The following is a 15,347-nucleotide window of genomic DNA, read 5'->3' on the forward strand; positions in this document are numbered from 1 at the left end:
CCCACTATTTTGTAGTTCCTTCTCAAGTAGTCTTACGTGTGACAAATTAAAAAAAAAAAAAAAAAAAAAATTCCATGTAGTTCCTCAATTAATATGAAGTCGTAATGCATGTGTAATAATTATAAAAGAATTAAAAAAATAAATAAATAAAAAAAATTCCCGCAAATATTAGCGTCTGCCGAATGCGTTATGCCCAAATGTCAAACTGACAAAAGAGTCACTTTGTAAACTATGTGGAGTGTTGAAATCGCATAAATACAAAAGCCAAGTGTGTAAACTTATACATTCTTATACAACTTTTAAATTAAAAAATTAACACACATTCTACGCTGTATAATAAGTGAATGCAGTGTTCAGTAAATTACACCTGTGGTTTGTAATCGCGTTCAATAGATTTCGTTTATTGTCACAGACGCCCCCTGCTGGTAGTTTACTGGTATACTGCGTACTTATGCAGTACGTGTTTTTTTGTTTGTTTTTTAATAGAATGTTAAACATTATGCAATTCCTTCGGGTTCATTCAACACACTGAACATGGAAGATCAAGTGTCCCCTTTTTATACGGCACTTTTACAAATATTGTGAGTCAACTGAGTATGCACTGTAGAAAGTAAAGTTGCATACTATGCACAATATAGGCCCTCCATACAGCATAAATAAGTTAGTAGTATGCTATTCCAAACTTAGATCATATCAGATGTGAGAAGAGCCCAGTGCAATGATTTCAAAACAGCTGGAAATTATACTTATCCATTATCATTTCCTGTCTGGAGATATGGCCAGTTTTTACATTTCATCATAACAGTGGGGTTCAAAAGTTCACTTGTGAAAATGTTTCTATTTTGCAATTTTCTACTTTAATACAGATATGTTTGTTTCCATTACAAATTATAAGCATAACAAAAGCTGAATTGAAAAATGAACACTCTCTATTTTTAATCCCAGACTTTCGATGTGAACTCATATTTTTGAATGCCACTGTATACAAGGCTATTAATATTATTATAGAAACATATGAAATGGGTTTTGGTAAACAATTTTTTTCCCTCATAATTAGGCTGATATGTACAATGTATATGTACAATTCAATTGCTTCCAATGTGCCTTGAAGTGCAGTGTTTATGTCATTCTTTTCTGATGTACATTTCCTTCTTCCTTTAGTTTATTCCTCCATGTTCTTGCCCTTCTTGCCCACTTTCACATACACCGTTGTGAGTACGATAGCTGCCACCAAGGTCAGTCCACTGGTCACCAGGTACGCTATGGGCAGGAAGTAATTCTGCCCACCAAACCAGGTCACCATGGAGATCACCAGCTCCTTCTGACCTCTAAAGGGCTCGACAGGAAAATCTGAAGTTATTGGTCAAGGTTAAATCTGCATCTGGAAATATATGTATTTAAAAAACTAGAAATGAAACAGATAAATCTAATGTCTTAAAGGGATAGTTGACACAAAATTGAAAATTCTGTCATGATTTAATCATCCTTATGTTGTTCTAAGCCTGTATGACTTACTTTCTTCTGTGGAACAAAGAAGATATTTTTAGATATCACTTCTTTTGTCCAAACAATTGAAGTCAATGGTCACCAAAACTGTTTGGTTATCAACACAATTTTGTGTTCCACAGAATAAAGTAAGTCATGGAGGTTTGGAATGACATGAGAGTGAGCAAATGACAGAATTTAGATTTTTGGGTGATCTAACCCTTTAAATGAACTAAGGAAAACCATCCAATTTTGTCAGAGGTTTAATAAGTTGTGTCACCAAACCAAAAGCCCGGCTGTCAGTGCTGCCAAACCATTTCCTTCCATTCACAAACAGTTCTGTCCTCCATGAGCAAAGGATACTGTAAATTATAGAGATGCTGTAGTTGCCAGCAGGCAGCCCTTGAGTGAAAGGCCCTTGAGCACGATTGAGAATCCCATAAAGCTTTTTGAAATTAGGGAAGGCAGCCTCTCTCATCCAAACAATCAGGTCGTCATTTATGAAGCCATTGTTGTTGGGGTCTGTGTCATCCAGCTCATAAACCGGACGCTGCCAGTATAAGGGCAGAGTCGTGCCTGAGAACAAACAGAGAGACAACAATGAGAAAAACAGACATAACAGGTCATAATCGCATGTGGCGTATGGTGTGTACCTTCAAAAGCTTGTGGGAGTTTGAATGTGTTGTTGGTCGGAGGGTTACGGAACTTGATGTTTTTGTCCGTGTACCAAGCGATGCCCTTCCTGTAGAGTGGAACTTGCACTTCTGGCCCATTTGTTGGATAATACATAACTGTAAATGAATCTGAAAGAAAAATAAAATAGTGTAAACAACCACAACCGCAAGCAAAATGGCTTATTAGCATACTAACATGTGTCTCACCGTTGAACATGCTGTTGGCCACAGCACCACATGGGGCAATGGGTACTCCGTTTGCATCGTAATCGAACGGAGCGCAGTATGAACTCGGTTCCTACGTGAGCAATAACAACATCTTGGATGTGATAACAGCGCTACTAATGTGAAGCATAGTGAGAGATCAAATAAAGACAGACGTTATTTTAATCAGTGAGTGGGAGGGATGAGGAAAGAGCGTGAAAAAGGAGTGCAAACAGAAGGGAAGTGAAAGAGACGTCGAGCACCTTCAGGTTGTTCTTCCTCCCCACCATCTGTGCATCATCGCGGGAGTCCATGTACCTCCGCAGGTTCTGATGAAAGTTCCTCAGACCGTAGTAAAAAAATACATCGCCCTGAGGGAGACAGCATGCTATCAGACATAGTACTACATCATGATAAAAGAAAACACGCTGATGACAAATTATGAGGTTCACATAATGTCTCGTTTAAATTAGGAATCAGACTTTTGTGATATGATCTTAATTTAGGATGTCTTCTCTTTAAAAAAAAAAAAAGAAGAAAAAAAAACTGGTGTTTGAATGGTTTAAATCTGAAGCACAGAAACTTTACTACAGAATATGTTATTTGAGTTTATGTAAATCTTTGTTCTAGACAGAAAATTCTTTCATTCTTCTGGAATTTACTCTATGTAAACAGTCCATATGAAACCAAGTTAGGTTTAGTGGCTTTAAATAGTCATGGCAGGAGTTGAAAAATTGTATATTATAAAATTGTATATAACTTTGTGCAGACAAGGCTAGAGAGTGATTTTTTCACACTTTATCATGTATAAAAAATAATGCATTTGCACACAATTGTCTTGTCAAAAAAACAGTTGTGCTTCTTAAAGGGATAGTTCAACCAAAAGTGAAAAAATTGTCATTTACTCACCCACATGTTCCAAACCCGTAAGACTTTCGTTTATCTGTGTAACACAAAGATATTTTAATGAAATCTAAGGGATTTCTGTCCCTCCATTGACAGTCCACGCAACTACTACTTTGACACTTTAAAAGGTACATAAAGAGATAAACTTAAAACTAATCCATATGAATTGAGTGGTTTAGTCCAAATTTTTTGAAGAGACACAATCGCTTTATATGATGAACAGATTGAATTTAGGTTTTTATTCACATATAAACATAAAAAATCACACATGAGAATGAATCTCGTTGGTTCTCGCATGTCAAGCAAGCATGCTTGTACTTCCACTTACCACAACTGATGTGTGAGTGGATGAATGTGTGAATAAAAGCCTAAATTCAATCTGTTCATCCTATAAAGTGATTGTGTCTCTTCAGAAAATTTGGACTAAACCAATCAATTCATATGGATTAGTTTTACAATCTCTTTATGAACTTTTTGAAGTGTCAAAGTGTTAGTTGCATGGACTGTCAATGAAGGGACAGAAATCGCCCAGATTTCATCAAAAATATCTTCATTTGTGTTCCAAGGATGAACGAAGGTCTTACAGATTTGGAACGACATGAGAGTGAGTAATTAATGACGGAATTTTCATTTTTGGATGAACTAACCCTTAACCTAAGCCATAATAATTTTTTTTTTTTTCAGATTTCTTTGATGAATAAAAAGTTCAGAATAACAGCATTTACTTGAAATAGAAATCTTTTGTAACATTATACACATCTTTACTGTCACTTTTGATCAATTTAATGCATAAATAAAAGCTCTTGCTAAATAAAATGATCAAGCTCCTTTAAAAATCTTAAAAACTTTTGAATGGTCATATCACTTTTTGATCTGACCCACCGAAAAGGTTTTTGGAACACTGAAGTTGACTGAGCATATGCAGGTCGTTCTGGTGTGGATGGCGTGCTTTCGCATCTCGAAGCATTGTTCACATGTTCCAGCATTAGTGTAGTCCACCTATGCAGCAGAAAGAACAACATACAACATGACTGTAAAATGTGACTGCGGTTGGAGTTATGGCAGCACACGCTCCAACATGTGATGTGGTGCATGTGTGGGTGTCACAAGTTTGAATCCCATTCACCCCTTTTCTTTCCATCATTTATCAATGTGACCATAATGAGCAATTTTATCTATAGAGGTAGCATAATGTAGCAAACCAGATTTTTATACTTAATAAAAACATCAGAGTGATGCCCATGCAAATGATGCTGTCACGTTGCTATATGGTTGCGAAGATGTTCTGGGTGGTTGTTTACTGGCCCAATTTAAAATAGCGCACCCCCAAGGCTATGATATTCTGGTCTGTAGATATGGCTGCCTTAGCAAGCAGTGCTAATAACAAACAAGACAACAATCACAGTCATATGTAGTTAGTTAGCTACTTTAATTGAACAACTAATTTAAATGGTTTAATAAGTGGGAATGTAATGACTGTAATGTAAAATATCTAACAATTTGATTGTTGACCACCAACCTTGAGGAACAGTTTAATGACAGAGAAACCAATATTTTGAATTTATCAAATTACAAATGTTAGGTCTATTACAAGTAAAAATAGCTAAAGAACTTGACTAATACATAAAATTACACTATAAAAACACACTAAATTCACACTCTGATGGATTTGTAGCTTGCGTTGAGGTTGTTTCCACAAAGTAACACATCTTCCTGGTCTGTTTCTCCACTTCATGCTGTTTTGCAAATTGGCACTTGATAAAAAAAACAAAAAAAACATCTAACCTTCAGTTCATATGTGTTCTCAACAGTGATGAGGAGCCAGATGCCCAGAAACAAGCACACGAGAGAGAGGATGTAGAAGGTTGGCAGTACGGTCTGTGCTGTGAGAGATGGAGACCAGGCGGGTAACCTCTGCTGTTTAAATGCGGAGTTATCCGGACGCCTCAACAGTGACCCTGTACCTGCCTGCTTCTTTCCCATATTAGATTCTCTATAACTTCACAAATATAATAATAACACAAATTTAAATAAGGAAGTGTTTTCTTTAACTGCCACCGAAGGAAGTTTTCCCAGTTCCTAGTGTGAATGAACCTTTGAACCTCAAGTGACTGTTACTTATTAACTACAACCACTCCACCTTATACACACAGAGCAGTTCTCCCTGTGTTTAGCTCTAACTGTAAAACCTCCCCAGTGCTCTACACATTCTTTTCCATCAGAACTGAGTCTCTCCTCATTCCTGGACTCTGCCGTAATGTGTGGGAGCAGCATCTGAGTAAATGTGTGTGTGTTTGGTGCCTGAGCATGTGTTGTAACAGGATATTGCATTAAGCAGAATATTTTGAATAAAGTATAAACAGTCTAAAACAGGAGGGGCTCCTGATGTAGAGAAAAAAAAAAGAAAAAGAAAAAAAAAGGACAGATCTTTTTGTCCAATCAGAATTTTTTTTAATTGTAAAAAAAAACATTCACACATTTTTTTCTCTTGCAGCAGACATGACACAAATACATTACAATAGCTCTGTAAAATACATGTTAAACGTGTAAATAACAGAACAGACTGTTCAAAAGAGTCCTATTTTAAACGTTCCTTCCCGGCAGCTCTGAATTAGACCACAGTCCATCATTTTCAGTAAGTCTCCTTTCACCTGAAACAAAATAAAAATATTTTCAGCTATTTTTCCCCCAGTTATCAGAATCGAGTTGAAGTTTAAATGGATAGTTCACCCAAAAATGAAAATTCTGTCATCATTTACTCACCCTCAAGTTGTTCCAAACCTGTATACATTTCTTTGTTCTGCTGAACACAAAGGAAGATATTTGGAAGAATGTTTGTAAACAAGCAGATCTCGCCCCCCATTGACTACCATGGTATTTTTTTTTTTTCCTACTATGATAGTCAATGGGGGGCGAGATCTGTTTGGTTACTGACATTCTTCCAAATATCGTCTTTTGTGTTCAGCAGAAATTCATACAGGTTTGGAATAGCTTGATGGTGAGTAAATGATGACAGAATTTTTGGGTGAACTATCCCTTTAAAGTCAGTTAAACCAAATTAAATCCAAATGAGCAAAGTTTAGTTTATCAAATATGCACATTTAAAATTGAGTCTTTCTCTTCCTGGAAAATGGAACAAAATTTATTGATGTTCTTGTTCACACAACCAACAACAGGAAGTAGCCAAACATATTTTTTAATGGTTGTGATATAAAAGAATGCCTTTTGGCAGTTTAAAAAAAATGTGTTTCCTGTTTTTACAGAAAATATGGTGACACAGGAAATCATCTGTATTAAGTGTGTATCATAATTTTGGCTAAATCTACATCAGATATCAATATGTTAGATATTTTATTGCTATATCGGCATTACATTAAAAAAAAAAAAAAAAAAAAAAAGTATCTTTGTAATGTTATAATAAACATGTCTGTCCTATCTGAAAACAGCATATACAGTATGTCAGTGTTACCTCTGGTATATCCACCATTCTCCTGAGCTTCTGGTCTCGATAGTTCCAGTCCAGTACCAGATACTTCAGTCCTTGTACAGTCAAACCCTCTAGAGCACAAAGATCACAGGTCAAGCAGCAAAAAAAAAAACAAAACAAAAAAAAAACAACATTTCACAAAACTGAAAACCATGCAAGTTGGTTAAAATAACACATTTACAAGAAGTGTGCATCAAAACTAACCTTTCTCTAACAAGGCACAAATTCTCCCAGGAGTTCCAGCGGCAATATGTGTCACACCTTTACTCAACGACTTTATCTGGTCATCCACTTTGATGTGTTTCGCGAACAGCTTTAGCACTTTAGCTTGACCTTTAAATGCCATCAGCTGCCTTAAATACAAAGAGAGAAAAAAATGTCTAACACTTGGGAAGACAAACTCTGTATTATTCAAAACAGAACAACTCAAACTCACTTAATGACATCAATGGCTCTGAGTGCGGATCCGCAAACGATGAGCAACACCACTGACCGGGTCTGGGTGTGCTGCTTCTGGATTTTAGCCCACTTTGGACAAACTGAAATAAAATGTGTTAATATGAAATGTGATGATAAAAAAATATTTACAATTATTAATTTAGCAATTAACACAATGCACACAATTTAAAAAAAAAGCCCCGTGACTCGCCGTTCAAAAATTTGGTGTCAGTAAGAATTTCTTTTGAAAGAAATTAATACTTTTATTCAGGAAGGATGCATTACATTTATCAAATGTGACAATAAACACAATATAATGTTACAAGAGATTTCTATTTCAAATAAATGATGTTCTTTTGAACTTTCTATAAATCAAAAATCCTGAAAAAAATGATCATGGTTGTCAACATATTGATAATAAGAAGAAATGTTTTATGAGCAGCAAATCAGCATATTAGAATGATTTCTGAAGGATCATGTGACACTGAAGACTGGAGTAATGATGCTGAAAATTCAGCTTTGCCATCACAGGAATAAATTACACTTAAAATATATTCCAATAATTCTTTTTTCACAGTATTACTGATTTTACTGTATTTTTGATCATATAAATGCACCCTTGGGGAACACGAGACTTTTTTTAAAAAAAAATCATTAAATCATCGCTTACTCACCCTCATGTTGTTCTAAACACGTATGAGTTTCTTTCTTCTGTTGAACACAAAAGATATTTTAAAGAATGTTGATAATCAAACAGTTGACGGTAGCCATTGATTTCCATAGTATTTTTTTCCTTACTATGGAAATCAATGGCTACAGTCAACTGTCTGGTTACCAACATTCTTTAAAGTATCATCTTTTGTGTTCAACAGAAGAAAGAAACTCATGAAGAACAACTTGAGGGTGAGTAAATGATGACAAAATTAAAATTTTTGGCTGAACTATCCCTTCAAGAAACTGAAAGACTGCATAAAAAGACAAACACAGTGTATATATACAGTGTTTTACCTTCTTTGAGGTAAGAAGACAAGCTATGTGTAAGGTCATTACTGCTGAGGAAACAAGAGTCTGAAACAGAAAACACAACAAACAAAATCAACCTACTCATCCAATATCCAGATTCAAGCAAAACCACACATAATTGCGCATTACTCGACTCACCATTAAGCGTCAGCTCTTCCTGCTCAATAACAGAGCGCGTCTGGCTGTAGTGATTCTTCAGAAGGCTCATAAGGTCAGCTGGAGTGCCCGGCGCAGGCTCGGCGCTCATCAGGACATCTGTGATAGTTTTCTTCTTCTAAAGACAAAGAAGAATTATGCAACAATATCATGTTTTAAAGCAGTTACACCAGTGGCAGAGACAGTAACAAGAAATGGAATGAATTCATTCAGATAAGCTAAACTTACTAAATGTATACTAAATGTTAACCAAGAAAACTGAGAAATCAGCTGTCAAATTCTGTTCAGTAAAATCAAAGCATCTCTGTAGGAAGTTTGCTCTTTTTGTCATGTCTTTTTGTCTCTTTTCTATTGAGCATGAAGAGAAAAATATTCTGAAGCAGCATAGTGAACTGGACAAAAGAGTTTGACATCTACAGTAACATTAACCGACATGTGAATCATAATTCTTACCTTTCTTCTCTTCTTGCTTTTGTTGGACTCCTTATCACCCTTTTCTTCTGATCTCTCCTGTGTGATGAAACATTCTTTCTGCAGGGAAAGACAGTCTTTACTTAAAGATGCCCTGTTTCTGTTTTTGCTCATAAGACCTTTTGTCTCAAAGACATCTCTTTGATGAAAGACTTAAATGCCTGAACCCAAGAAAAAAAATGACTCACAAAGTTGAGGTTTCTACATCTTTTAAAAGTGCCCATATTACGCTCATGTACAAGTTCATAATTGTATTTTTGGGGTCTGCTAGAATACATTTAATGTTTTCTCATATTGTAAATTACTGTAGCACCTCTTTTCACCCCCTGCCTGAAAAGCTCTGTTTTAGTTCCTTTGTCTTTAAAGCCTGCCTTTCCGAAAAGCCCAGTCTTCTCTGATTGGGCAGCTGGTCCAATCTGTTGTGACTGGTCAACTGATTAGAGCATGGGTGGGCAAACTCGGTCCTAGAGGGCCACTGTCCTGCAGAGTTTAGCTCCAACCCTAATCAAACACACCTAAACCATTTAATCAATTTGTTCAGGATTACTAGAAGGCTACAGACAGGTGGGTTTTATCAGGGTTGGAGCTAAACTCTGCAGGACAGTGGCCCTCCAGGACCGAGTTCGCCCATCCCTGGATTAGAGTGTGTGTCGGAACGCCCCTTAACATAATCACGTTTAAGCTCCTGAGGTTTCATGAGCAGCTATAAACTATAATATCTAGGATAACTCGGTAGTGGAAGCCCATACAATGTTTTTTGCCCTTGCAGCGGAAAAGAAAAATAGTGTTACTGTTCTTTGAGGGTGGGTCAAAGCTGCCAATAGGCGGGCTTTAGGCAAATTAAACTCCTTTTGGTGTGGACTTTGTAACTTTGCAGATCGTTTACATGCACAGACAGCTACATTACACACTAAAGGAAAGGTAAAGTAATAGGAGCCCTTTAAATAGAAGAATATTTTAACAGGTTTCTAAAGGAACCCCAACACCAAAGCCTCACCACAAACCCACTGCATTGGTTGAGCCACACTTGAGCTTTAATAGAGTGCAACAGCAGCCATGCATTTCTTTTTTAAAGTGACGATATAGCATATATCTTTTTTGTTTTTTGAGAGCATAGGGAAAATTACATCATTAGCAGTGCTTCATGGATGTGGGCGGTCGCAGCAGAGCTCTTTTGACATAATTTGCTTGCTGCGATTCTCTGATTGTAGCTTTCTTTGCAGAATCATGGCTAATGTTTTTCACCAGGAATTATGCTTGAACATGAATATTGAACACGGATATAAAGATATGTTGAAATTATGTGAAATTATGGTTTCAACAAAAGCATATACCATTGATTAATTACCTTGTAGCTCTCGGTAGAGCTGTCTTTAATGGTTTATAAGTTTTTTTTTTTTAAATAAATATCCCACTGAACTGAAAGGGATTTTTACTTCCAGGACCTGACTGTTGCACACTATTCGGTCAGATTTTTAATGGCCTCACAATCATCACGTTTGTGTGTGTATTACCTTAACTGTTTTCTTCCTCTTCTTTTTCTTGGTGCTGTCTTGAATCTGTTTTTCACCCTTCCTTTTCTTTGAAGTAGATTTAATCGGTTGTTCTTCTGTAAGTGGCTCTGTGTCCTCCTCTACCTCTGACACACCTTAATAAGACAAAGTTTGCAAATAAACTTTTCAATTGATAAAGTGATTGAACAAGACAACAAAAATGTCATTATGTTACACTGATAACCAAATTAATAAACATAAAAAAGCTAAAATAAAAACATTACTCCTACGATTGTTTACATGTGAGAAAACTACACATCCCAAGATGCTCCGCAAACAGGGCAAACACGTGTTTTGTGTAGTCTGAATCTAGTAAGAAATGTTTAGCAATAGATCCGACAATATGAGGCTAATCAAGTTCCAATTGGTGCTCGTTTATTGACAAGTATTTCATGTAAGTTACAAAGGATTTTTTAACGATCTAACAGAACCTTGTTAGGCTGAAGTTTCTAGAAGACTACACAGTGTGGCATGGCACAGCAGGCTGTTTAAAACCGACACGCACAGAGCATAAATACATGACACAAACATTACAACACGAAGTATAGTTCAAATAAACAAAAAAACATATGTTTGCTACCTGAATTGTCTTCCTGGGCCCACCACTCGTCTCCTAAATCATCAGCCATGTCTCAAACCGCAATCGCATGTCTGGAGTTTGCGCACGGCAGATTCGCATGGTAGAAAACATGCGCGAATCTACCGGTAAGAATATTTATGATGATTGTGACGCTATTATTGAAATAATAAACGAACCATCAAATAAAATGATTTTAGAATAAGGTTTATGTAATTGTAAGCAGAAAAAAAGAATTCGAGTATTACAAAAATTTTACGTTAATGTTTTTTAGTTACTTGTTTGATTATTGAGGTTTATTTGTAACATAAATATATGTCTAAACGTAACTGAGCCGAGGCAGTGTGATATTTTTCGGGTTTAATGTGGTTACATTATGCGGTATTCAGATTAACTAAGTCTGAACCACTAGGCGGCGCTGAGTCCTATAAAATTATAATTACCACTCTGCAGGGTGTTTACCATCTCTGTGTGTATGTATGTGTGTGTGTGAATGTTGGACCGGGACAGAGAATTTGAGATGTGTGTGTGCTCGTTTGTTCCACTTTCCACCACACTTTTTGACTGGTCATTACTCTATAATTTCTCCTTTCTTATTCCAAGCCCTCGCGCCCCTACCCGTCTATGCGCGCTCGCATATACATACACAAGAACGCGCACGCAATTATTTATTCATCACAAACATGAATTAAAAATCTGTTTCCCTTCAGCGTACAGCACTGAAAGCAACTTCACAGGCTGTTCATCTAACACAGAGATCACTTGTGGTTAACCAAAGATGGATAAGATTTTGTAGAGAAATTCTCTAAAGCCATACCTAATTATTCAAGAGCAGTTGGCAACTGAGAAAAGGGTGCCTAGTTTGTTTTAATGCTGTTGTCCCGAATACTGGTGAATATTCTCAGAATTTTACAGTCAAGACCAAGTTCGTCTTATGAACTGTTTTTCAGCCTTTTTTTTTTTTTTAATGTGATTAAAGTAAGATTGCAATTACAACTTGAAACGAGGGGGAATATTTTAGTCTTACACTTTCAAGTGCAACCTTTAAACACAAATTTACATGCGCGCGCGCGCGCGCACACACACACACACAAAGAAAGAGAGAAATATACCCTCAACGTTGTAATTTTCCCCTAATTACAACCATTCTGTTTCATTGTCTCCTTTCTTTCTTTCTTTCTTTCTTTCTTTCTTTCTTTCTTTCTTTCTTTCTTTCTCCCTGAGTGATCCTTAGTAACAAGTAGATTCTCGTCATGGCAACATGCTCTGAAATAGACTGTGAAGCCGTGTTGGATTCAAGCCGCGGTGGTCAAAAGACTGATGGAGTGTGGAATGTGTTCTCTGCATTATGGGATTCATTGTTTCAGTAGATTTTCTGTGTTATTAAGAGCTATCCTTTGGGTAACAACACTTTAGGCCCATGGGAGTAATGCAGCAATCAAATAAATTCTTAAAACAGAGTGCAGATTGTAGTGTCTGGCATGTTACATTTTGTAATTTAGCTGACACTTTGATCCAAACTGACTTGCAGTACATAACCTTATTACAGGGTCAGTCCCTCTGGAGGTACCTGAGGTTGAGTGCTTTGATCAAGAGCACAATGGTTTAATAAATCACCACATTGTGGATTTTGAATGTGCATGATTCATTTAAATGCTAGTTTTCAGTACAACACTGCTCTTGCTTGTGTGATATTGCTTTCCCTACAACAGTTTTATAATTGACATTTCAGACATAACATGGTCAGTTATATCTATCTATCTATCTATCTATATATTTTTTATATATATATATATATATATATATTTATTTTATTACAAATGAAAATAGTATCAAAAGAAGCCAAAGCAAGATCAAGTGTTGGAATACTATGTAGCAGCATTCTATGCAGTGACACAATTCCAGTGGTGTACAAAATACTAGTGTTTTTTCAGTGTCACATGACCTTTCAGGAATCATTTTAATATTCTGATATAGTTCAAGAAAAATTTCGTATTATCAATGTTGAAAACAGTTGAGCTGTTTAATATTTTGGATACTTTTTTTTCAGGATCAATACTTTTTCACTCAATAATTTTTTTTCAGGATCCTTTGATAAATAGAAAGCTTAAAAGAACAGCATTTCTTTTTAAATGGAAATTTTTTGTAACATATCTTTACTGTCATTTTTAATCAATTTAATGCTGAATAAATGTATTAATTTCCTTAAAATTAAAAATCTGACTGCCCACCCCCCCCCCCCCCCCCTTTTTTTTTTCTTTCTTTTTGTAAGAAAAATACACCTCTGACCCGACGTAGGATGTAGAAGTAGCGTAAGCTTAGGTGAGAGTAGATACCTCTCGCAGTTCAAACAAATAGTGCTGGGCAACAAACTCAAGCTCTTACATCAAAATCCTCCAACATTTCTCATTCTCATTTTAGACTTCTAATTCTTGATGGTGTTTTGTTTTGCTCTATCCTCTGCACTTCCACTCTTCCGCCAGAACTAGACTCATGTGCGGTTGTTACCGGAAGCCAGTGATTATAGTTTATAAAGAGTTTAAATATGGATATTTTTCTTACAAAAACCCATCGCTTCACTTCAGAAAGCCTTTATTAACCCCCTGGAGCTGTATGGATTCAGTGGTGTAACTTTTTTTAAAAAAGTGGGTGGGACATGAATGTGTATGTGTGTGTGTGTGTGTGTGTGTGTGGGGGGGACACTGTTGCACCTCTGATAACAGCGACAACGAGCACTCAACATGATTTCAAATAACAACACATCCCAGCGCCAGATCGCCTATTATTAACACAAATTGATACATTTTTTTAACTAGAGGTGTTTCTTTTGTATTATATTTGTGCCGCGAGATGTTTCAAAAAGTGGTGGGGACAATATCGACCCTTTCAAAAAGTGGTGGGGACATGTCCCACCCGTAAATTACGCCTATGTATGGATTACTTTTATGATGGATGGATGCGCTTTTTGGGCTTCAAAATCATTCCACCATTCAACCATTCACTCCCATTATAAAGCTTGGAAGAGCAAGGATATTTTCTTAATATAACTCCTAGGGCTGGGTAAAAAATATCGATTTCTCGATTTTAATCGATTCTCATTTTCACGAACCGATATCGATTCTTAAATCCTAAGAATCGATTAGTCAGTCTGTTTTCAGTTGATAAATGAACAGAACATGTAGCGCCTCCCATCCAATAAATCGCAATAATCTTTGTGCTTTGTTACTTTTGATATGAAGCAAAGTCTCAGATTTCAAATGACGTCCATCTTATTATGAGATTAAAAAAATAAACACCGTTTTGGCGCTGTTTAATGTGATGTGACCGATCGCTAGCGCCTCAGTTAAAGAGAAGCGGTAGCACGGAGCGCATGTGAACATCCTCTCCTCCGCTTTAATACCAGTTACAGCACGAAATAAACATGAATAAACATCTGAAGGTATGTTAAAATACACAGTACAACTTACCGAAATCCGTATCATGTCTCTTCTAATAGCTCAATCAGTGTTTCAACCTCGGAAAGACGTCAATAAAACAGCTTGTAAACAATGTCACGTAACGTCACATTTACCTCAGAAAAACATATTCAGTGACCATAAACTCATTAGTCAGCTAGAAAAGTGAACTCTAGAAAGCAGCATTCTGATATAGCTATGCACCATTACATATTCATTAGGCTATAATGTTCTTCAATATTTAATGCGTGTTTGAATAAATCAGTTATGACAGCCACGATTTAAATGTTTATATTTAAAAAAAAAAACGAATTGGAGTAGAAATATGATTATGTAATTCTAAACTTTATTTACGATAAAAAAACATAATTGAGTGTAATTTAAGTGTTTGTATATTTATCTGAGTGGAGCTCACAGACACCAGGATGGATTAACATAAGTGGTTTTAGTTCTCAGATTTGGCTCCCTTGTTCTGGAAACCAAAGTGTTTCTGTTTAGATGCCATATATATAGCGTATCTTTAGGCATATTTGTACCTAGTAAGTTAATTTTAACCTTCAATATTACAGTAAAGTAGTACCAACTGACTCCCATGTATAGTTTACAGCATTAGTTGAGAGATCGTGAAAATTGTGTCAATACCCAGCCCTAATAACTCCAATTGTGTTTGACTGAAAGAAGAAAGTCATACACCTGGGAATTATGGGATGATTTTCATTTCTGGGTGAACTAACCCTTTAACACTTTAAGGTTAACACTTTAACCTTTAACGCAGATAACTTTTTTCAGGTATTAGACTTCCTTGATTGTAACTTAATCCAAAACTTTATATGATAATAAAATGAGTTGGCCTTTATGTTGTTTGTTGAATTCATGAAACTAAACCTAGCAGTTAAAACAAAATTTACATGAATAAAC

General features: G+C 36.1%; 2 protein-coding genes across 2 annotated transcripts; both read right to left on the reverse strand.

The window, feature by feature from the left end:
- Positions 1–537: 537 nt before the first annotated feature.
- On the reverse strand, positions 538–5,394 carry tmem30c (transmembrane protein 30C). Its single transcript, XM_051905459.1, has 7 exons — positions 5,055–5,394; positions 4,152–4,268; positions 2,627–2,734; positions 2,367–2,457; positions 2,139–2,288; positions 1,849–2,061; positions 538–1,350 (listed from the first exon to the last, which is right to left on the reverse strand). Exons 1-7 carry the CDS (start codon positions 5,250–5,252, stop codon positions 1,163–1,165), a joined length of 1,065 nt encoding a protein of 354 aa, XP_051761419.1. The 5' UTR covers positions 5,253–5,394; the 3' UTR covers positions 538–1,162.
- A 303-nt stretch (positions 5,395–5,697) lies between these two features.
- On the reverse strand, positions 5,698–11,125 carry cmss1 (cms1 ribosomal small subunit homolog). The gene is made up of 9 exons (XM_051905460.1): positions 10,978–11,125; positions 10,359–10,492; positions 8,827–8,904; positions 8,356–8,491; positions 8,203–8,262; positions 7,193–7,295; positions 6,961–7,109; positions 6,739–6,827; positions 5,698–5,920 (listed from the first exon to the last, which is right to left on the reverse strand). The coding sequence occupies exons 1-9, from the start codon at positions 11,024–11,026 to the stop codon at positions 5,837–5,839; spliced, it is 882 nt and encodes a 293-aa protein (XP_051761420.1). The 5' UTR covers positions 11,027–11,125; the 3' UTR covers positions 5,698–5,836.
- Positions 11,126–15,347: the final 4,222 nt, after the last annotated feature.

Source organism: Ctenopharyngodon idella, chromosome 9, assembly GCF_019924925.1.
Source record: "Ctenopharyngodon idella isolate HZGC_01 chromosome 9, HZGC01, whole genome shotgun sequence".
In the NCBI taxonomy this organism is placed as follows: Eukaryota; Metazoa; Chordata; class Actinopteri; order Cypriniformes; family Xenocyprididae; genus Ctenopharyngodon; species Ctenopharyngodon idella.

Coding starts and splice junctions, on each gene's coding strand:
- tmem30c (XM_051905459.1), bottom strand. CDS start 5,252: ATGGGAAAGAAGCAGGCAGGTACAGGGTCACTGTTGAGGCGTCCGGAT. Junction 2,735..4,151: donor GTGTTCCAAAAACCTTTTCG/GTGGGTCAGATC, acceptor TGTCTCCCTCAG/GGCGATGTATTTTTTTACTA. Junction 1,351..1,848: donor CAGCATCTCTATAATTTACA/GTATCCTTTGCT, acceptor CAATAACTTCAG/ATTTTCCTGTCGAGCCCTTT.
- cmss1 (XM_051905460.1), bottom strand. CDS start 11,026: ATGGCTGATGATTTAGGAGACGAGTGGTGGGCCCAGGAAGACAATTCA. Junction 10,493..10,977: donor GGCCCAGGAAGACAATTCAG/GTAGCAAACATA, acceptor TGTCTTATTAAG/GTGTGTCAGAGGTAGAGGAG. Junction 7,296..8,202: donor GTCTTCTTACCTCAAAGAAG/GTAAAACACTGT, acceptor ATTTTATTTCAG/TTTGTCCAAAGTGGGCTAAA.